Source organism: Bos indicus x Bos taurus, chromosome 7 (genome assembly GCF_003369695.1).
Source record: "Bos indicus x Bos taurus breed Angus x Brahman F1 hybrid chromosome 7, Bos_hybrid_MaternalHap_v2.0, whole genome shotgun sequence".
Lineage (NCBI taxonomy): Eukaryota > Metazoa > Chordata > Mammalia > Artiodactyla > Bovidae > Bos > Bos indicus x Bos taurus.
Window position 1 is genome coordinate 104,149,556 of NC_040082.1, and position 21,784 is coordinate 104,171,339.

A 21,784-nucleotide genomic window follows, 5' to 3' on the forward strand; every position below is an offset into this window, starting at 1 on the left:
GCCTTCCCTGGTGCCTTAGACAACAAAGAATCTGCCTGCAATGCAGGATACCCAGGTTTAATTCCTGGGTCGGGAAGATCCCCCGGAGAAAGGGAATGGCAACCCATTCCAGTATTCTTGCCTGGGGAATCCCATGGACAGAGGAGCCTGGCAGGCTGCAGTCAACCGAGTCACAAAGAGTCGGACACGACTGAGCGATGAATACACACACTTCTCATTGGTGGGACGGGATTATGATGTGTGCCTCTCGAGGTTGTTGGGAGGACTGCCCTCCACAAAGGGCATCTGCTAGGGATGAACCCATTAGCCGGCACACAACAGTTAACCACCAAGTCTGGCTAAGTGCCCAGCCTAGCCAGGGCTGGAGAGCCAAACAATTTCTTTTATTATCCTAGTTGCTGGGGGAATTGGCAGAGACCTGTGAAGTGCCTAAGACAAAAGTTACTAGGGTTGCTGGGGGCATGCCTTTCAGGCAATGCAGAGCCCAGAAACTTTCTTCTCCAGCCTACTTCCCCAGAAGATTATAAATTGGCCCTTTCACCACCAGCAGGAGCTGGAGGAAGGCTGGAGCCCCCAAGGCAAACCTCTGTCCTTCCTGGGGAATCCAGGCTTGCTTAGCTGTCTCCTTATGTGACCAACAGGAGTTGAGAAAGATGGATAACTGGTGATGAGCTGACTGATTGGACGGTTATGGACTCAGCACCTGCTATGTGCCAGGCACGCTGACCTTGGCAGACGCGGACATCACGTTCTCTTAGGAGGAAAAACAGTAAACAAAGAAGAAACATCAGCTGGTGGTGAGTACTGTGCAGAGAATTAAAATAGGGTGATGGTCAAAATAGCAATTTGAGACGTCAAGGAGTAGTGGCATGGTCAGAGAGAGCCTCTCAGGAAATGGCGTTTAAGGTGGAATGTGCATAACTTGAAAAGGTGCAGCATGGGAGTTCAAGTATGGCATATGCAAAGACCCTAAGGCTGAGAGCAGTTAGCCAGCATTAGACTGGAGGAGAAGGGGACAACAGAGGATGAGATGGTTGGATGGCATCACCGACTCAAGGGACTTAAGTTTGAGCAAGCTCTCGGAGTTGGTGAGGGACAGGGAAGCCTTGTGTGCTGCAGTCCATGGGGTCACAGAGAATTGGACATGACTGAGTGACTAAACTGAACTGAAACTGGCTTCCCAGGTGGCTCCGTAGTAAAGAATCTCTTTGTCAATCCAGGAGATGCAGTAGATGTGGGCTCAATCCCTGGGTCAGAAAGATGCCCTGGAGAAGGAAATGGCAACCCACTCCAGTATTCTTGCCTGGAGAATTCCATGGACAGAGGAGCCTGTCAGGGTTATAGTCCATGGGGTCGCAAAGAGTTGGACATGACTGAGCAACTAACACTTTAACTTTTTGCTGTAATAAACCATCAGGGTGAGTGAAACAGCATTTGTGAATCCTTCGAGTCCTCCTAGGGAATCCTCCAAACCTAGGGTGGTCCTGGGACCCCTGAACAGCAAAGCCTTTCCGGATGGACAAAGCAGGGAAGGGAAGTTGGGGCAAAGAAGAAAAAGATGAGCAAAAATTCAGGCTGTTAGGTAAAACTATTTCTTGAGTGCCTGTATGTAAAGTGGGGCCTTCTAAAAAATATATATGAACAAATGGAAAAGCATATCATATTTTTATTTTTTCTTTTATTTTTTTGACCACACATGTGGGATGTGGGATCGTCATTCCCCAACCAGGGATCGACCCTGAGCCCCTTGCATTAGGAGCATGGAGCCTTAACCACTGGCCCACCAAGGAAGTCCCTTTTTCTTTATTTTTTTGATTGGAGTATCATTGCTTTACAATGCTGTGTTAGTTTCTGCTGTACAGTGGAGTGAATCAGTCATATGTATGTATATAAACCCTCCCTGCTGAGCCTCTCTCCCGCTTCTCCTTCCCACCCCTCTAGGTCATCGCAGAGCAACGAGCTGAGCTGAGGCGGGTACTTACATACCTCTCTCCCAAAGGCCTTGTTCGCATTTGCTTCCTCATGGAACTTGGGGAATTTATTTTGGTTGTCAGGCACATTGTGCTTTCTTCCTTATGTGTTGTTCCTGAGATGAGAGCCTCCTCTTCTCACCCTAGCCCACCCGGGAGTGGTTCTCACTCCCATTTCCCAGAAGATGGCAGCTGATGGAGGCTGTTGGCTTAAGTCCTCCAGGAAGGCAATGGAGGAGTCAGCATTCCAAGCAAACCCATGGACACCAAGGTATCCATTCCTCCAATCTGTGGTTTGTCAACACTGAGAGGTGGGTGAGGCAGGAGTAAGGTCACCAAAGCATCTTCTGTAAGGCCAAATCCTGAGAAAGTCTTTTCCTGCTCACTTTTTTTTTTTTTTTAATTTTTCCCCAGGCTTTATTGAAATACAATCAACATATAACATTGTGTAAGTTTAGGGTGTATCATATCCATATGATGCACTTCAGGATGGCTACCCACGGTAGCATTAGCTAACAGGTGTCACATAATTACCATTTCATTTTTGTGGTGAGGACACTTAACTGTCTTAGGAACGTCCAGGTGTATAACACAACATTGCACAGTATTGTTAACTGTGATCGTCATGCTACACATTAGATCCTTGGACTGACTCATAAGTGGAGGCTTGTAGCCCTTGGCCAACCTCTCCCCATTTCCCCACCTACAGTCCCTGGCAACCACCATTCTCCTCTCTGTTCTGAGTTGGGTTTCTTTTGTGCGGTTGTTTGTGCTGGGTCTTTGTTGCAACACGTGGGCTTCTCTGTTGGGCAGCACAGGCTCCAGGGCACGCAGGTTCAGTTGCGACACGTGGGCTTCGTTTCCCAGCAGCATGTGGGTTTTTAGTTCCCTAACCAGAGATCAAACCTGCATCTCCTGTCTTGGAAGGTGGACTATTAACCACTGGACCACCAGGGAAGTCCCTGAGTTGGACCCTTTTTGGATTTCACATATAAGTGAGGTCTTGGAGCAGTTATCTTTCTCTGACTTGTTTCACTCAGCACAATGCCCTCAAGCTCCATCCATGCTCTTTCAAATGGTGTATTTGATTATTTCAAACAGCACATCTCGGTTGCTCAATCAGGGATCAAACTTGCACCCCTGGCATTATAAGCGTGGAGTCTTAACCACCAGGTCATGAGAGAAATCCCTCAGTCAGTTCCAGGTGGGTAGGTACTTAACTGCCCCTCCGGAGACTTGCTAATTTCCCTTCTTCTCAAGGAGAGCAGGCCTCAGGTTCCACACCTCGTGCAGGCAAGCAGATTCAGCTAGAGTTGATTTAAAGTTGGTGTCCCAGTTTCTCAGCACTGCTGACATTTGGGGACAGATGGTTTTCCGTGGAGGCCCTGTCCTGTGCCTTGTGGGGTGTTGGGCAGTATCCTTGGGCCCTACCTTCTAGATGCCAAGAGCTTCTCCTCCCCCAGTCGTGACAACCAAAAATGTCTCCAGATATCCCAAGTGTCCCCTGGAGGGGGGGTGCAAAATGGCCCCCAGTTGAGAACCGCTGGCTTAAATAGTACACCTTGTGCCCATACTTCACTGGAGGGCACGGTGAGCACAGGATGATGGGGGTTCCCCCGAGTTGTCCTTCTTGCCTGCCCTGCCAGGGCTTGGCACCGTGCCCAGCATCACACAGCCTCCCACTGCACACCTGGGCCAGGGCTCAATTTTCATGGAGCCCCAGGGGACCCAGGTGTTCGGGAGGCTGGTTTGTCCCTAGACTCCAAAGCTGAGCGCCAGGAAACCGCAGTTACTGTGGCTACCGGTGAGCTCCCGGGGCGAGAAGCTATTGGTTGAGGGGGAAAAGGCTCGGGTGCCTGGCGGAGTCAACATCCAAGGGATGTCAGCTGGGAGGCCATTGTCCAACATCTCTCCCCATTAGCTTTCGCAGACCAAGTGGAGCCGTGAAGAGCCACTGGTTCATCTCCCCAGGGGCCCTGGAGGTGACAGAGGCTGCGGGTGGTCAAGAAACCTAGGAGGGTGAGACAGGTACCCCACTGCAGATGGCCCTGCCCGGCTGGCCTCCTAGGAAGGCCATCTGGCCACTGGTGTGAGGTGTCTGAGGCCCCGGCCCTTTCCTGGGGAAAGACTGTCCAGGTAGGTGGGCAGCATGAACTGCAGCCCCCTCAGCCCGGGCACCCGCCGGCGGCTTCTCCACGGTCAGGCAGGCCCCCTCCCAGCGCCTGCATCCAGAAGCGTGGCCATCTTCATCAGCTCTACGGTCTCAGGTAAGGGACAGGGCTGGACTTAGAGCTTGGTGGGGTGCCAGGGCCAGTGGGCATGGCTCACAGCATCCTCTAGGAGACCTGGATGTGAACACAGCCCGGCCAGTGACCCACACACATAGGGACTGGTGAGGGAGAGCCTCCCTGACCCTTTGCTTCCTCCCCTATAAGCCCGCCTTAGAGCCTGACTTGAGAGAGTTGTCAGTGGCAAATGATACTGCAACTAATATTAATGATGAATGTTCTAAGCTAGGCTTAAAAAGTGCCCGAGTCTTCCCACAGCTACAAAGCTCTGTATGACAGGATCTGGTTTACTCCCCAACTTTATCTGGTGTAACTCTCACCTCACACCCACACCCACCCACACTGGGCTCCAATAGGTCCAGGAACCCAAGCCCCATAAACTGTAGTTATTCAACTGATCTGTTTATCTAATGCATGACTCCTCCAACCAGGCTATAAGCTCCATGAAGGCAAAGAGTCCACAGTGTGTGCAGGTAAGGGTTTAATAACCCATTCTTCGAAAATTAAAACAAAAACCCCTGATTCATACTGTCTGCCAATTTCTGTGGTGTAAATTCTCCCACCATGGTCAATTTCAAGCTGTCCTGGGTGACCTCATAAACATGCAGCCAGATATGTTGGGTAGCTCACCATCCTCGAATATTTCCCTAATGCAAAATCAATAGCTATAAACAAACTCAAGAGCAGAAACCAGGGTCAAGGGTAGTAAAATAGTTCGGAAGTGATGAGGTTTGAGTATTTGCAATCTCCACTTTCACTGTCATGTATTCCATCCCAAGTTCAGACAGTTTAATGTTTCACGTTATTATTATTTAGTTAAGTCATGTCTGACTCTTTTGCGATCCCATAGACTGGAGCCGGTCAGGCTCCCCCGTCCGTGGGATTCTCCAGGCAAGAATACTGGAGTGGGTTGCCATTTCCTTCCCCAGGGTATCTTCCTGACCCAGGGAATCTTCCTGACCCAGGGATTGAACCCGAGTCTCCTGCATTAGCACATGGGTTCTTTACCACTGAGCCACCTGAGAAGCTAATTTTTCACAGTGGCTGTTTTAACAAAATCCCTGATGATTCAGCCATCGGCTCTCCCAGGACAGCAGGGGCCGGCTCCAGCATACTGCATTGCCTACATATGCACTGTTTGCCATTGTATCCTTGATGCTTTTTTTTTTTTTTGGCATTTTTGTCTTGCGGGATCTTGGGGCTTCCCAGGTGTTGCTGGGTGGTAAAGAATCTGCCTGCCACTGCAGGAGACATAAGAGATTCGGATTCTATCCCTGGGTCAGGAAGATCCCTTGGAGGAGGAAATGGCAACCCACTTCAGGGTTCTTCCCTGGAGAATCCCATAGACAGAGGAGCCTGGCTAGCTACAGTCCATGGGGTTGCAAAGAATTGGACTTGACTCAAGTGACTTAGCACGCATGCAAACAGGATCTTAGCTCCCTGACCAGGGATTAAACCTGTGTCTTAACCACTGGACCACCAGAGATCCTTTGTAGTGTTTGGACATAAAGTAACTTCACAGAGGACATTTTATGGACAAATATAAATAACCTGTGGAATTCATAGGACAGGCACAGGAAGGGAGTAGGAGGCAGGTCCAAGATTGGCATTCAGGTCAGTGCCTGTGCTAGGACCCCGGCAGCTTCTTCATACTAGCCGCTTTGGGAGTCTTTTCATGGACACTAAAGTGACCCTCCCCTGGCTACGTGGAGAAAACAAATAATTCTTGAATGCTTACATTACAATAGGTGCAGCCTCAATGGTTCCATCAACATTTATTCGGTACCTGTGTTGAGTGCTGAGAAATTAGCAATGACTTAGACAGAGCAGAGGTTTTTGACTTTGGGGAGCTTGTAGCCCTGCAGAGTAGAGGCATCACCCACTTTTTACGGAGGAGGAAACCAAGGATAGCATGATGCTTGGCACAAGGCCATACAATGAAGGCAAGTGGTAGAAAATAATCTTAGAATCCAGATTTACCCTAGGCAGGGCTGCCAGATTTATCAAAAATAAGAAACCAAACCACCACCATAACCAGCAAAACCAGGACACCCAGCTCAGTTTGCGTTTGAAGTAAACAACCAATGATCTTTTAGTATAAGATAGTGTGCAGAGCTGGAGAAGGAAATGGCAACCCACTCCAGTACTCTTGCCTGGAAAATCCCATGGACAAAGGAGCCTGGTAGGCTATAGTCTATGGGGTCGCAAAGAGTTGAACACGACTGAGTGACTTCACTCACTCACTCAGCGTGCAGAGCGGCTTCTCTGGTGGCTCAGCAGTAAAGAATCTGCATGCAGTGAAGACTGCCTGCAATGTAGGAGACGTGGATTCGATCCCTGGGGCAGGAAAATCCCTCGGAGAAGGAAATAGTGACCCAGTCCAGTATTCTTGCCTGGGAAATCCCACGGGCAGAAGAGCCTGGCAGTCCATGGGGTCACAAAGAGTCAGACACGACTGAGTGAGTAATCCACCACCGCCAGTGTGCAGAGAGGGACATACTTATGCTAACAAGTGATCTGTGTTACACATGGAACAGGGCTTGTCAGAAATGCACATTCTGGAGTTCAGGGAGTGGGCTGCACTTATGCTACCAGGCTTCTCATTACTTATCTGAAATGCAAATCAATGGGGTGTCCTGTATTTTATCTGGCAACCCTAACCAAAGGTGAACAACCATACTGGTTAGCTGGGTCTGAGGGGTTTCCTCGGATGTGGGATTTTTAGCACTAACACTAGGAAAGTCTCAGGCATAGTTGGTCTTTCTGGCATGCCTCCTATTTTTTGTAGCTTTTGATTCTTCATGAACGGTCCTAACCTTTGTAAGAGTTGTTGTTGTTCAATCACCAAGTTGTGTCCGACTCTTTGCAACCCCATGGACTGCAGCATGCCAGGCCTCCCTGTCCCTCACCATCTCTTGGAGTTTGCCCAAGTTCATGTCCATTGGGTCAGTGATGGATCCATCCAGCCATCTCATCCTCTGTTGCCCTTTTGTCCTTCTTGATCTTTCCCAGAATCAGGGTCTGTTCCAATGAGTCAGCTCTTCACCTCAGGAGGCCAAAGTTTTGGAGCTTCAGCTTCAGCATCAGTCCTTCCGATGAGTATTCAGTGTTGATTCCCTTTAGGATTGGCTGGTTTGATTTCCTTGCAGTCCAAGGGACTCTCAAAAGCCTTCTCCATCACAATTCAAAAGCATCAGTTCTTCGGTGCTCAGCCTTCTTTATGGTCCAACTCTCACATCTGTACATGATTACTGGAAAGAATATAGCCTTGACTATACAGACCTTTGTTGGCAAACTGGTGTCTTTGCTTTTTAATACACCGTCTAGGTTTGTTGGTGCCAGTGGTAAAAAACCCACCTGCCGATGCAGGATATGTAAGAGACGCAGGTTCCCTCCCTGGGTTGGGAAGGTCCCCTGAAAAAGGGCATGGCAACCCACTCCAGTATTCTTGCCTGGAGAATCACCATGGACAGAGCAGCCTGGAAGGCTAGGCTACGGTCCGTAGGGTCACAGAGTCAGACACGACTAGAGTGACTGAGCACACACACTAGGTTTGTCACAGCTTTCCTTTGTAAGAGCACCTGAGGCTAAAAGCAGAGCTGTGAGGCAGGGACAAGTTCTGAGTTTGTCCGGTTCCTAGCCTCCATGCTGTTCCTTGCAGATATGGACGCAGAGAGGGAAGCCCTCCAGAGCACCGCCTACCCCGAAGTGCAGACCTTCTGCCAGAAGCATGGCCTGATGTTCGAGGTAATTGCCCCCCGACCCCTCACTGTCTCAGCAACCCGGGCAGGCATATGGGCTCCTTGCTCAGAGGGGCTCCACACCAGAACTACAGATGAAAGTCCTCTGAAGAAGGCAGGCGGAGAGGTCGTGGCCATGGGCACTGCAGTCAACCCTGGTGGTGTGCCAAAGTACTGGGAGTGGATGCCTTGCAACTCTGCTCCTTGGGCATGCCACTTTTTTTTTTTTAAATAAGATTTACTTTCTTCTTCTTTTTGGCTGTGCTGGGTCTTCGTTGCTGTACGTGGGCTTTCTCTAGTTGCAGAGAGCAGGGGCTACTCTTCGTTGCTCTCAACGCAGGGGTCCCAGGTTTGATCCCTGGTCAGGGAGTTAGACCCCACATGCTGCAACTAAGAGCTCACATGCCACTCGTAGACCTAGCACAGCCAAATAAGTAAATCAATAAGAAAAAATACTTTACAAAATGACGGTGGGGCCTGTAGGTGTGATGGATGACGCAGGCTTCTCTTGCTGTGGAGCAGGGGCTCTAGAACATGTGGGCTTCAGCAGCTGTGGTTCCCAGGCCCTAGAGCATTGGCTCAGTAGTTCTGGTGCAAGGGGTGAGTTGCTCTGTGGCACGCGGGATCTTCCTGGATCAGGGGTCAAACCTGTGTCTCCTGCATTGGCAGGCTGATTCTTTACCCCTGAGCTACCAGGGAAGCCTTGCATGTCACTTTCATCGTTGCTTTGTCCTGTCCTCCAGCCTTCCCGACACTGGAACAGCTTTAGCGGGTATCTATGAGGGCTGTGGGATATTTGGGTGGGTATGCATGTGAGACGTGCACCAGCTGGGCAGTCCCCATGGGCCCTAGATAGAGGGCACCGATCCCAGGGTGGGGATGTAGATGGCTGCATGTTTCTAAGTGGAAACTGATAAACCATCTTTGGAATCTCAGCCTCAGTTGATGCTGTCTCTTTGCCATTTACAACAGTCATCCAGAGAGCCTAGCCACTGGACTACCAGGAAAGTCCCTCTACATTACTAAGAAAGGGGCCCTCACTGATCATGAGACATGATTCAGTGGCAGAGATGCTATAAAGGAAGACATAGGTGCTGAGCACTGATGAAACGCCTCGTGTGCATCCCTTTAATGTGCGACTAAGGCAACACCCTCAAGATGCAGGCTGGGAGACAGTGGCCTAGAGAGATGGAGTTTCTTGTGCGGACCCAGTGGCTGAGCCTTTTTCCTTTTCCCTTTCCTCCTCCAGCCACATCCGGTACTGTAGTTCTTTTACCCCATGCTGTAGTTTATTAGGAATTTTATGTCCTTCTCTCTGGACAAAAGAATTGAGACATGGCCTGTTCTGAGTCCCACCCACTCTCTCCTCATCCCAGCTTTCTGCCTGGTCAGCTTCACTGCTTGAATTAAACCATTCTACTCAGCCCCACCTCCAGCCAGTGGGCCAAAATGGACTGAAAGTGTGCAGTTCCCCAGGACACTTGGCCACGTCTGATTCTGGCCAAGTGAAAACCCTCCTTTGCAAAGAAAGCTCTGCAAACAAGGGTGGACATGTCCTTGTTTAAAAGGAACAGTTTGAAAATGCCCAAGTTCTTTAAAAATGTTTTAAAATATTTTTAAGTAAACGTTTGAGTTTGGAATTCAGATTTGCAGGAAAATTGCCTGTAGGATAGAGTCTCCATATGCCCCCACCCACCCACTTTTTCCCCTGTTGTGAACATCTTCTATTATCGGAGCATGTTTGTTATGACTAAGAAATGGACATTGGTACATTGCCTTTAAGCAACCTCCAGACTTTCAGACTATCACCATCTGTGTCTCCTTTCTGGCTGGAGAACTCGGTTACATTTAGAAGGCCAAAGAACTCTTACATTGAGTTGTGCCAGCTCCCCAGTCTCCTGTGGCTGGGACAGCTCCTTGGTCTTCTCCTTCGTACTCATAAGCAGTACAGTTGTGGGGAATATTGCCTGGGAGTCCTGTGGCATACCTCCAATTTGGGTCTGTCTGATATTTTTCTCATGATTACACTGGCATTATGGGTATCATTCGAGTTCTTTTAATCCAGACATCCCTCTTTGAGGAAAGGTTGTCAAATTACTGAAAGAGGGCCTTCTCTGGTGGTCCAGTGGCTAAGACTCCGAGCTCCCAAGGCAGGGGGCCAGGGTTGGATATCTGGTCCAGGAACTAAGATCTGGCATGCTGCATGCTGCTGCTAAGTCGCTTCAGTTGTGTCCAACTCTGTGTGACCCCATAGACGTCAGCCCACCAGGCTCTGCCATCCCTGGGATTCTCCAGGCAAGAACACTGGAGTGGGTTGCCATTTAAATAAAAAATGACTGAAAGAAACTTTATGCCTTTATCAAAAGGAATTGAAAAACATCACCCATCCTGCCACTTTCCTGACAAACCCATGCTTGTCATTTCCAGGTGGTTGACCTGAGGTGGGGTATTCGGAACACTGAGGCCACTAACCACATGACCACAGAACTCTGCTTGGAGGAGCTTGACCGGTGTCGGAAAACATCCATAGGGCCAGCTTTTGTTGTGAGTCTCTTGGGAGGGACAGATGAACTCTTACTTCTCATTCTAGCCCCAGGATATGGCCCTGTTTCTAGACCAAACCCGTCAATGGAGGGAAGTGGGTGGCATGTCTGCTATCATGCTCAATCTTCATAGCCTGCCCATGGCAGACATTGCTAATTGATCACAGCACCCATTTTTCTGGAGAGCTAGCCAGAATCCAGACAGTAGCAGTCAAGTGGAAGCAGCAGGTGAGTGGCAGAACAGAGTGCTGAAGCCCAAAGGCATCTTAAAATTTGCTCTGAGCTTTCCCACATCATGAGCTTTGTTTGGGGGACTTTTAGATCCTAGAAAACCATAGAGAAGGTGAAAATCTACAGGGTATGCAAATTTTTTTCTCTCATGTGCCCTGTGTTATTGGGAGCAATCTCTGTGTCCCTTTTTTGAGCATGCCTCAGGAGCTAACTTCTTCTGATCCTAGGCAAGACTAACCAGGGTCTTCTCTTCTCCCCAACTAAACTCTCTCTGATACCAGAACAATCTCCAGCTCACAATTAAAGGTTTATGTTATAATCAGCATATGATATTCCAAAACTTTGATTTATTACATCACCAAGTTTCAAATATACCAAGAACTAGAGAATTTTGGCTCGTAAATCCTAGAGCAGGGATCAGCAAACCACAGCCCATGGGGCAAATCCGGCCTTCTACTTGTTTTTGTAAACAAACCTTTATTGGCACAAGCCTTTATTTGGCCCTTGATGGAAAGTTTGCTTAAACCTGTCCTAGAAAGTAAAGAGAGAAAAAGTCAAGAAAGTATCTTTGCCCAATACATCTTAATCAAAAACAAGCTTTGAGCAGCTCCCCAAAAAAACTTCTGGAGATAAGCATATAGCAAGTAAAAGGTAAAAGAAGGTTTATAAAAGCTGTTTTCTAGAGAAACAAAGACAAATAAATGAAGCCCATTTGGACTTAAAATTGCCCTGCCCAGTCAGTGTGCATGCATGCATGCTAAGTCGCTTCAGTGGTGTTCGACTCTTTGCAACCCTATGGATTGTAGCCCACCAGGCTCCTCTGTCCATGGGACTCTCCAGGCAAGAATACTGGAGTGGATTGCTGTGCCTGCCCTCTCCAGGGGATCTTCCCGACCTAGGGATCGAATCCATGTCTTTTATGTCTCCTGCCTTGGCCGGCAGGTTCTTTACCACTAATGCCACCTGGGAAGCCCACTGCCCAGTGTAGTAGCCACGAACCACATGTGGTGATTTAAATTGATTAATATCAGGCAGAATTAAAACTTCAGTTCCTCGGTTGCACCAGCCGCATTCCAGCGGCTCAGTGGCCGCATGTGTCAAGTGGCCACCGTGTTGAACAGCATGGGTATGAACACTTCCAGGGTTGCTGAAAGTTCTAGTGCTGCTTTAGAGATTAGTTCAGTTCAGTTCAGTCGCTCAGTCCCGTCCGACTCTTTGCGACCCCATGAATTGCAGCACGCCAGGCCTCCCTGTCCATTACCAACTCCCGGAGTTCACTCAAACTCACGTCCATCAAGTCGGTGATGCCATCCAGCCACCTCATCCTCTGTCGTCCCCTTCTCCTCCTGCCCCCAATCCCTCCCAGCATCAGAGTCTTTTCCAGTGAGTCAACTCTTCGCATGAGGTGGCCAAAGTATTGGAGTTTCAGCTTCAACATCAGTCCTTCCAAAGAACACCCAGGACTGATCTCCTTTAGAGATTACGTCTCCTTAAAAAAAAAAAAAACTAAGATCTGGGTGGCAGATGTGAAAAGCTTTACTATGTATTAAGTTTTATCTGTACACTTACCACTGTGTTTTCATGCTTTCCTCTTATACTTTTCTTTGTAGGTTGACATCAATTTTTCTTTCTTCCCTGCTTTGTTGAGCTGTAACTGACATCCAGCACTGTATGGGTTTAAAGTATACAACATAATGACTTGATTTACATGTATCGTGAAATGATTATTAAATAATATTAGTTGACACCCAGCTGCTTATATAGATATGAAAAAGGGAAATGGTTTTCCTAGTGATGAGAATGTCTAGGGTTTACTTTCTTAGCAATTTTCAAATATGCCCTACAGCGGTGTTAACTGCAGTCACCATGCTGTACACTACGTCCCCAGGACTTACTTATAACTGGAGGTTTGAATCACTTGATTTCATGTCTTTATTTTTTATTGAATTCTTTATTATTTTTATTTTATAGCTGATGTTCAACTTGTGTTGGTTTCAAGTGTACAGCTAAGTGATTCCGTTACATACATCCATAACGGCTCAGCAGGTAAAGAATTCATCTGCAATGAAGGAGACACAGGAGGCATAGGTTTGATCCCTGGGTGGGGAAGATTCCCTGGAGCCTTGAAGAAGTGGCAACTCATTCCACTATTCTTGCCTGAAATATCCCACAGACAGAGGAGCTTGGCAGGTGTACTTCAAAGAGTCGAAAAGAGTCAGACACGACTGAAGCAACTGAGTACAAATGCATATATATGTTTAAACTTTTTCAGATTCTTGTCCCTTAAAAATTTGTTGCCAAGTATTGAGTATGGCTCCCTATTTTAATCATTATTGTTTTAAGTACAGTCTAATATTTTAAAGGCTCTACCCTCTGAGTTGCTTCCCTTGTGACTCAGTGGTAAAGAATCTGCCTGCCAATGCAAGAGATGTGAGTTTAATCCATAAGTTTGGAAGATCCCCTGGAGAAGGAAATGGCAACCCACTCCAGTATGCTTGCCTGGGAAATCCCACGGACAGAGAAGCCTGGAGGGCTACAGTCCATGGGGTCACAAGGAATCGGACACAACTGAGTGATTAAGCAACAACAGCAAAATCCTCTGATTTATGTATCTCCTTTGCGATTCCCTCCCCCACCCCTCAGTTTTCTGCTTTTGCTGATGATTGAGACTGATGATTGATCATTTTGTTGCGTTTCAAAGAAAAAAAGAAAAGGCAAAAGTTTCGTAAAGAAAAAAAGGGAGATGGGGAGAAAAGGAACTCCAGGAGGACTTCCATTTTGCAACCGAAATTGCAGGCAGCCAAAAGCGCAATGCAGCTTCCAGGTGGCATGGGGGATGGTGGATGGGAGGGAGGGTGATCTCGGAGCTTCCCCCAGGCCTGAAAGGCCCAGGGACCTCACAAATCCTTCCAGAAGGGTTCCTTGGGCGGCAAGCTGACCTTTAGCCACTTCCTGTGTTCCTCCTGAAACAGGTGTCTCCCCTCTAACTCTTGAGAGTCACGGCTTCATTCTCCTTCAGTGGCTCTGGTTTAGGGGGCTTTCCACCAAACTCAGAGATGCAGTGGAGGCCCTTGGAGAGGCATCTCTCTGGTAAATAAGTCATTAGGCAGTGCGGCAGGGGACGGCTCCCCGTGGCTCTTCCTTCTAGAAGCTCTGGGTCTCTCGGGCCACCTGCAGCTCCAGCATCTCCAGAGAGTTGCTCCTGGTGGTGGCAACTTGAGCTTCTTTCAAGCTCCTCCCATTCCTGTTGCTCTGGTCCCACAGACAGGAGCATCTTGTGTCTTCTGTCTCCTTCCTGAGAGCTCTGGTTTGTGGTTGGCTGGCTGCATCTTTTCCAACTCCTCTTGCTTGTCCAAGGCTCTGCCTTCAAGAAAGGCAATTGGAGAGTGGAATCCTCTTCAACACCTCGTTCTTACCAAACCAAACTTGGATCCACAAGCCCATGCAGAATAAAACCAATCTACCAACATTGAGTTGTCATGAAGGAAGGCACAGCATTGACTGCAGGTGCCAAGCAAGGATTTCAGGGCAGCTAGTGCTCAAAACCCCTGAACTCCCAGATGACTTTTAGGAAAGCATTTTTAAAGGCCAGGTGAGGGAGTAGAGTTGCAGGGTATGGGATCAACTCGCACAATTCTCTGATTGGTTGATGATGAGGTAACAGGGTGGTATCACAGGGGTTAACGTTACCAGTCCTTAGGTGCCATAGGTCTGGGGGCTATGTGTTCATGATCATCACAAAGTGAACTTCTTCCATTTGGTGAGGGTTTTCACACTGGGCTTTCCTGGTGGCTTATACAGTTAAGAATCCACCTGGAATGCAGGAGACTTGGGTTTAGTCCCTGAGTTGGGAAGATCCCCTGGAGAAAGGAATGGCAACCCACTCCAGTATTCTTGCCTGGAGAATCCCATGAACAGAGGAGCCTGGTGGGCTACAGTCCATAGGGTTGCAAAGAGCTGGACACAGCTGAGCGACTCACACTTTCTTTTTTTGCAAGACAACTCAGGAAATGTGCATCAGATACTGTTTTCTATGTATTTCAGGGCGGAGCTAAAGGTGAGGATATGGGGCAGGGGTCTGTCCCCTAGGGTCCTGCTCCATTACACCATCATCACAGATTCAAGTCATTCAGGTTTCCCAGGTACACACCCCCTGGAATATTCTGGTATGTCCCAATGAAGAAGGGAGGGTTGATTGCTTCCATTTTACATAGTGAAGAAATTCAAGACTTTGGGTCCACTGTCCTAGGCCTTCTCCAGCCTAATTCTCTTGAATTCCAGTTTGCACTTTCTTCATGCATGCTGAAGGTGGAAAGACGGCCTCCTATATTCTTGCAATAAGACCCAAATCTTAGGGGCTCTGCAAGCCCTGCAAAATCATCCCAGGGGATGGCCTTATCCCCCTTTACTGCCCCTTCCCTGTTGGTTCTGTAGACCCTGTCTTTTCCGCACAGTATATCCCAGGGCCTTTGCATGTACCGTTCCCCCTGCAAGCCCTCTGCCAGGGACATTCCTTCTCCTGTCTTATTCTTTAGCTTGATCCTCACTCCCTCAGGGGAATTTCTCTGAATCCACGGCCCTCGTGTGACCTAATTTGCCTTTTCCTCTTAGGACGATGAGCAGCTGAAATACTGACACTGGTGCAGTTCTCAGACTGAAGCCTGTTTCTCCTGTTAAGACTCCAAGGTCCAGGAAGGCAGGGCCCAGCACTGTCTCGGTCACTGCTGTCTGCTGAGCAGCTGTCATGGGTTTGGCTCAATATATATATTCGGGGAAGATATTCTGCATGGGGATCTCACCATCTCCCTTTCCAGATCAACTCTTTTTTAAAAATTTTTAATTAGTTTAGTTTTGGTTGCTCTGGGTCTTTGTTGCTGCACGTGGGCTTTCTCTAGTTGCAGCGAGCAGGGGCTACTCTCTGAGAAGCTACTCACCGGCTTCTCATTGCAGTGGCTTCTCTTATCACAGAGCAGGGTCTCCAGGGCACGAGGGTTTCAGCAGTTACAACACGTGGGCTCGGTAGTTGCAGTGCGCAGGCTTAGTTGCCCGGAGGCATGTGGAATCTTCTCAAACCAGGGATCGAACCCATGTCTCCTGCATTGCCAGGCGGATTTTTTACCACTGAGCCACCAGGGAAGCCTGGAAGGACTTATCACTTGCAACAAGTCAGGAAAACACCAGAGACTTTTTCCAAAGCAGTGTCTCCCTGAACAGCAAAACTGAGAAAATTTTAAGCCAAGGGGGCATGCATATTCATGAAGTGATTTGAGCAGAGGTGAATTCAGCCTAGAATTGGGACAAAGGTCCACAGCGTCCAAGCTTTGGTTGATTGAAGTCAAGGAGGGTCTACACCATCATCCTACACCTGGGCAGGAGTCTTAGTTCCTGCAGAACTCAAAGACATATTATATCTATATCCTTTGAAGATTAACGAGGAGTCTGTTTTATCACTGTGTTGCAAGAAGGGGAACACTTTCCAGGACCCAAGAGCAGGCTCCTGTCCAACACTTAGAAATGAATTGTCCGAGGAGACATACATGTTGACAAAGCGAGAGACTTTATTGGGAAAGTATGCCTGGGCAGAGAGCAGTAGTATAAGGGAACCCAGGAGAACTGCCCTGCCACGTGGCTCCCAGCCCCCAGTATTATGGTAATTGACTTGGTTGCTGGGTTGTCTCTGGCCAGTTACTCTGACTCCGGGTCCTTCCTGATGGTGCATGCACCACATCAGCCAAGATGGATCCCAGCGAGAAGGATCCTGGAAGGCTGGTAGGATATCTGAACTAGAGTCTCTTTCTGTATTGTTTCGTTGCTAAGTCACGTCTGACGTTTTTGCGACACCATGGACTGTAGCCCTCCAGGCTCCTGTGTCCATGGGATTCTCCAGGCAAGAATACTGGAGTGGGTGGCCTTCCCTTTCTCCAGGGGATCTTCCGCAACCAGGGATGGAACTGCATCTGTTGTATTGCAGGCAGGTTCTTTACTGCTGAACCACCTTTTGACATTTCCCTCCTCAGGGGATTCTGCATCCCTTACCAGGACCCCCTGTTTAAGATAACTCATGCAGGTGGTCACTACTGGGCCTGGCTAGGGTGGGTGGCTTTAGTCAGTGGTTCCCCCTAACAACTGGACTATTGGACTGTTTCTTGACTGCTTTTCCTTTATTCCTGCATTGTCTCACTTCCCTTAAGATAATTAATTACTTAGATGTGTTCAAGGGCAAGCATTGAGGCCAGGCTTCAATCACAAAATGGCTCAGGCCAAAATGGTTTCTCTTATGTCAAGAAAGCCATTACTGGTTCCCTTACTCTGGGGACCCCTAACCGATCTGCTTACATTAATCTGATTATCTCTGTGGAACAACCACCAGGCTCATTTTAAGGGCTCGGCATGCCTCACCCAGGGTTACTGAGCTAAGTGCCTGAGCCGAGACTTGAGCCCAATACCACCCCTCTCCAACTCTCTCTCCTCCAGGCCCTCGTGGGTGACCAGTACGGCCCCTGCCCTGTCCCCACGCGGATCGAGGAAAAGGAGTGGGAGGCGCTGAAGGCTCAGCTGACCGCCAGGCCCCGCGACCTGGAGCTGGTGGCACGATGCTTCTGGAGAGACGAGAACGCGGTGCCCCCCGCCTACCTGCTGCAGGCCCTGGGCACTGGGGAGGCCTCTGGGCCTGAAGAGGCCACCCTGCTCTCTGCACTGCGCTCCGGAGCCCAGGAGGCCCGCAGGCTGGGGCTCATCAGCCAGGAGCGGTGGTACTGCTACCACCGGTCAGGTGAGGCTGCCAAGACTCCCCTAGGGGTCCCTGGGAAATGCCCAGGGGTTCAAAATACACGTCACGCTTTATCCAAACACCACCGCCTGCATTTCTATAAATGCTAACCCAACCTGGCTCCCGGAAGCCCAGTTCTGAGAAAGATTATTTTTCTGATCCAAGAGAGTGTAGTCACATCCTGGTTAATTTCAGCGTCTTAGGGTTCTTCTCTTCGGGCTCCTTCCCTTCTCTCAGGCAGGCTCCTGGCTTTGGGGGACTTGTCCTAGGATGACCACCATCCCCATACACCTGGGACCGAGACCCTCCCAGGATTCAGGGTTCTTAGGGCCAAACCCAGGACAGTTCTGGGAAAACTGGAAGAGTGGGTCACCCCGGGCTAGCTGAGAGCCGGCTTCTACTGAGGAAATTGTCCTTCATCAATGTACCTGCCTCTGAAAACTGAAGCGAAGGAAGAAGGAGTCTCTGTTGCCCAAGGAGGGGAGTAGAGTTTCCCCTCTGTGCTGAGTTCATCACCTGGCTCCCTGCTGCTCCCTTATGTCTCACCTCGAGCCTCGTCCTCTGCCCCTTCCATCCTCCACACCGGGCTAGCAGAAAGGTGTTTCTAAAAAGGCAGTGAGATCAAGCCATTGCCCCATTGCTTGCTGACTCAGGAAAGAAATAGGTTCTTTCAGTAAGAAAAAGGTTCTTATTATTTATGGATTAGTAAGTAACACACAGAGTCGGACACGACTGAAGTGACAGCAGCAGCAGCAGCAACGTCAGTTTACGCTTTATTAGTATGACAGTTTACATCACCCACCTTATTTTTTATATAATTTTATTTATTATTTTGGCCGTGTGGAGCCTTCTTCCTCGCTGCGCGGGCTTTCTCCAGTTGCAGGGAGTGGGGGCCGCTCCTCAGTCGCGGTGCACCAGCTTCTCATTATGGTGGCTTCTCTTGTTGCAAAGCAGAGGCTCTAGGGCACGAGAGCCTCAGTAATTGCAGTGTGCACTCAGTAGGTGTGTTTTCCAGGCTCTAGAGCACAGATTCAATAGGTGTGGGGCACCAGCTTAGTTGCTCTGGCATCTGGGATCTGCCCGGATCAGGGATCTAACCCGTATCGCCTACAGTGGCAGACAGATTCTTTACCACCAAGTCACCAGGGAAGCCCTCACATTATTAAATATATGAATTTATATTATCCAAACTATTAACTATATGAATTCATGTTATCCATACTATTAAATATATGAATTTATGTTATAAAATATTAAATATATGGATTTATATTACCCACACTATAAAATATATAAATTCATTTGATCAACATATTACATATATTGATTTATTAAAAGGTATTGAATGTAGTAATTTATACTAATAGTATTTTATTAAAATATATTGACTGCTATTTACTGTATATATAGTAATTCTAGTAAGGAGATAATCCATTTTTAAAAATTTTATTTGAGGATAATTTTAGATTAACAAAAAAGTTACAACGTTATAAAGATACAAAGATAGTGTAGATTTCTCTTACTCATATAAGAGTAAGTATGATCGAGGTACATTTACTGGAACTCAGAAATGAACATCAATATTTACCATCTGTACATGACTAGTAACTAGACTCCAGACTTCATTTGGATTTCTACAGTTCTCCCATCAATGTCTTTCTGTCCCAGGATTCCACACTTGCATTTCATCCTTTGTCTCCTGAGGCTACTCTGGTCTGCAACAGGTTTTCATGACTGTTTTGAGGAGTACTGGCCAGGTCTTTTATAGAATGTCCCTCAGTCTGGGCTTGGTTGGTGCTTTCTCATGATTTGACTGGGATTATAGGTGAGGGGGCAGAGAAGGCAATGGCACCCCACTCCAGTACTCTTGCCTGGAAAATCCCGTGGACAGAGGAGCCTGGAAGGCTGCAGTCCATGGGGTCGCTAAGAGTCGGACACGACCGAGCGACTTCACTTTCACTTTTCACTTTCATGCATTGGAGAAGGAAATGGCAACCCACTCCAGTGTTCTTGCCTGGAGAATCCCAGGGACGGGGGAGCCTGGTGGGCTGCCATCTATGGGGTCTCACAGAGTCGGACACGACTGAAGCGACTTAGTAGCAGCAACAGCAGCATAGGTGAGGGGGAGGAAGACCACAGAGCTGAAATTCCCTCCCCATCCCATCATATCAGGAGCACCTGAGGCCCACCTGGCATCACAGGTGGGGCTGACCTTGACTGGTTAAGACTAGTCATGACGGACCGGTTTTGGATACACCGTTTGTGTGTCTAACAATGTTGAGTCCACTGTTTGTTGAGCACTTACCCTGTCACTATAGCTTGCTGGAGTCCAGCTCCAGCAGCCAGGGATTCAACCTGAAGGGGTGAGCGGTGTTGGAGAGAAACTGAGGCAGCCTCTCATTTTTCTTGGACTGCCTGTTTATTTCAAGCTTATGATTCTCTTTTATACTTTTACAAAAGCATTAGTTTAGAGGTTTGATATTTTTAGTTCCCATTGACCCAGATTTATTTTTCTCCAAAAATCATTGTTGCCCCTCAAAAGGGGTTCCTTCCTCAGCGATTCTCTTATCTACTTTTTCTCATGTGTCCTTGTGAATACCCTGTAGCTCATGCTAATGTCTGGGCTGCATACCACATTCCTCAGTTTAATTCTTATCTTTCTAAGTCCTGTTTACCCCTAGTATCCTAAGCTCACTATTTCTTAGAAAGGGCTTCCAGCTAATAATATCTCTAAAGTCCCTAATCTCTATAAACTATAGTAGAATATGCTAACATTACAGCATCCCTTAAATCTTTAGCTTCTAACTATTTTAATTATTCCTAAGCCCTAAATTCCTGGTGGCTCCGACGGTAAAGCATCTGCCTACGATGCAGGAGACCCGGGTTCAATCCCTGGGTCGGGAAGATCCTCTGGAGAAGGAAATGGCACCCCACTCCAGTACTCTTGCCTGGAAAATCCCACGGATGGAGGAGCCTGGTAGGCTACAGTCTATAGGGTTGCTAAGAGTCGGACACGACTGAGCAACTTCACTCACTCAAGCCCTAAATTCACCAAATTCCTTTGCCATAACACTTTCCTCACAAATAGGCTTCAGATAGCAATCCCTCCCATGGTCTCAAGCTGTGGCCTGTGTGCTCACCCTGGAACACTTTTTTGTAAAAGTCCTTGAACAAATGTCAGTGATTAACTTTATGAATTATTCTTTGAGCACAGCTGCAGAAGGCTTTATGCCTTCTTATGCTCCTCTCAAAAACAATAAGCACCTTAATATTCTCTTCAGTCAACTCAGCCGAGGAAAGGAAAAAACAAGTCAGAATCACAAAGCCTAATTCCTTCATTCTGGGTCCGTGCCTACGGAACAAAGGGAGGGGGTTTAGGGCCATGCCTCCATTTTGTCAGTAATGCCTAACGCGGCTCCCGACAACAGCTTGCTCTACGACACAGAGCCAAGTGTGCCAATTGTTCTCAGAGAGAAATCTGACCCTGAGGTCATACTCAGCATCTGGGGTCTGTACTTTGGGATGGGCCCAGATTAGCATCTCAGCCCTGCCCCTTTCCAGCGCATGACCTCTGGCAGGCTTGCAGCCTCTCTTTCTTCATCTGTAAAATGGAACTGCTGCTGCTGCTGCTGCTAAGTCGCTTCAGTCGTCTGACTCTGTGCGACCCCATAGAGGGCAGCCCACCAGGCTTCCCCGTCCCTGGGACTCTCCAGGCAAGAACACTGGAGTGGGTTGCCATTTCCTTCTCCAATCCATGAAAGTAAAAAGTTAAAGTGAAGTTGCTCAGTCGTGTCCGGCTCCTATCGACCCCATGGACTGCAGCCCACCAGGCTCCTCCATCCATGGGATTCTCCAGGCAAGAGTAGTGGAGTGGGGTGCCACTGCCTTCTCCCAAAATGGAACTAGTCAGAAGTAGTACCTAGGGGAGTCGTTATGGAGATCTGAAAGGTCCTGTCTCGGCCGTGATCTTATTCAACAATAAGATCACTAAGCAATCATGTCAAACCTCACCCACTAGTAAACCCCTTTTGAAAGAACAAATAGAAATTCCTAGACATCAGCAGGGATAAGGCAGTGGCACCCCACTCCAGTACTCTTGCCTGGAAAATCCCATGGACAGAGGAGCCTGGTAGGCTGCAGTCCATGGGGTCACACAGAGTCGGACACGACTGAGCGACTTCACTTTCACTTTTCACTTTCATGCATTGGAGAAGGAAATGGCAACCCACTCCAGTGTTCTTGC

At 48.3% G+C, this 21,784-nt stretch overlaps 1 protein-coding gene across 6 annotated transcripts in view; it reads left to right on the plus strand.

The window, feature by feature from the left end:
- The first annotated feature begins 513 nt into the window (after nucleotides 1-513).
- The window catches only part of NWD1 (NACHT and WD repeat domain containing 1), an 82,338-nt gene continuing 61,067 nt past the window's right edge, over nucleotides 514-21,784 (plus strand). Inside the window, exons 1-6 of one of the 6 annotated variants that reach the window (XM_027548127.1) lie at nucleotides 514-797; nucleotides 1,942-1,974; nucleotides 2,118-2,241; nucleotides 7,920-8,005; nucleotides 10,426-10,542; nucleotides 17,247-17,544. In XM_027548127.1, coding sequence (XP_027403928.1) covers nucleotides 2,166-2,241; nucleotides 7,920-8,005; nucleotides 10,426-10,542; nucleotides 17,247-17,544 — 577 coding nt within the window. In that variant the 5' untranslated portion in view covers nucleotides 514-797; nucleotides 1,942-1,974; nucleotides 2,118-2,165. Of the gene's footprint in view, nucleotides 798-1,941; nucleotides 2,242-2,978; nucleotides 4,732-7,919; nucleotides 8,006-10,425; nucleotides 10,543-17,246; nucleotides 17,545-21,784 lie in introns of those variants that run through there. The other 5 variants (XM_027548124.1, XM_027548125.1, XM_027548130.1 and 2 more) reach the window with 5 other exon arrangements.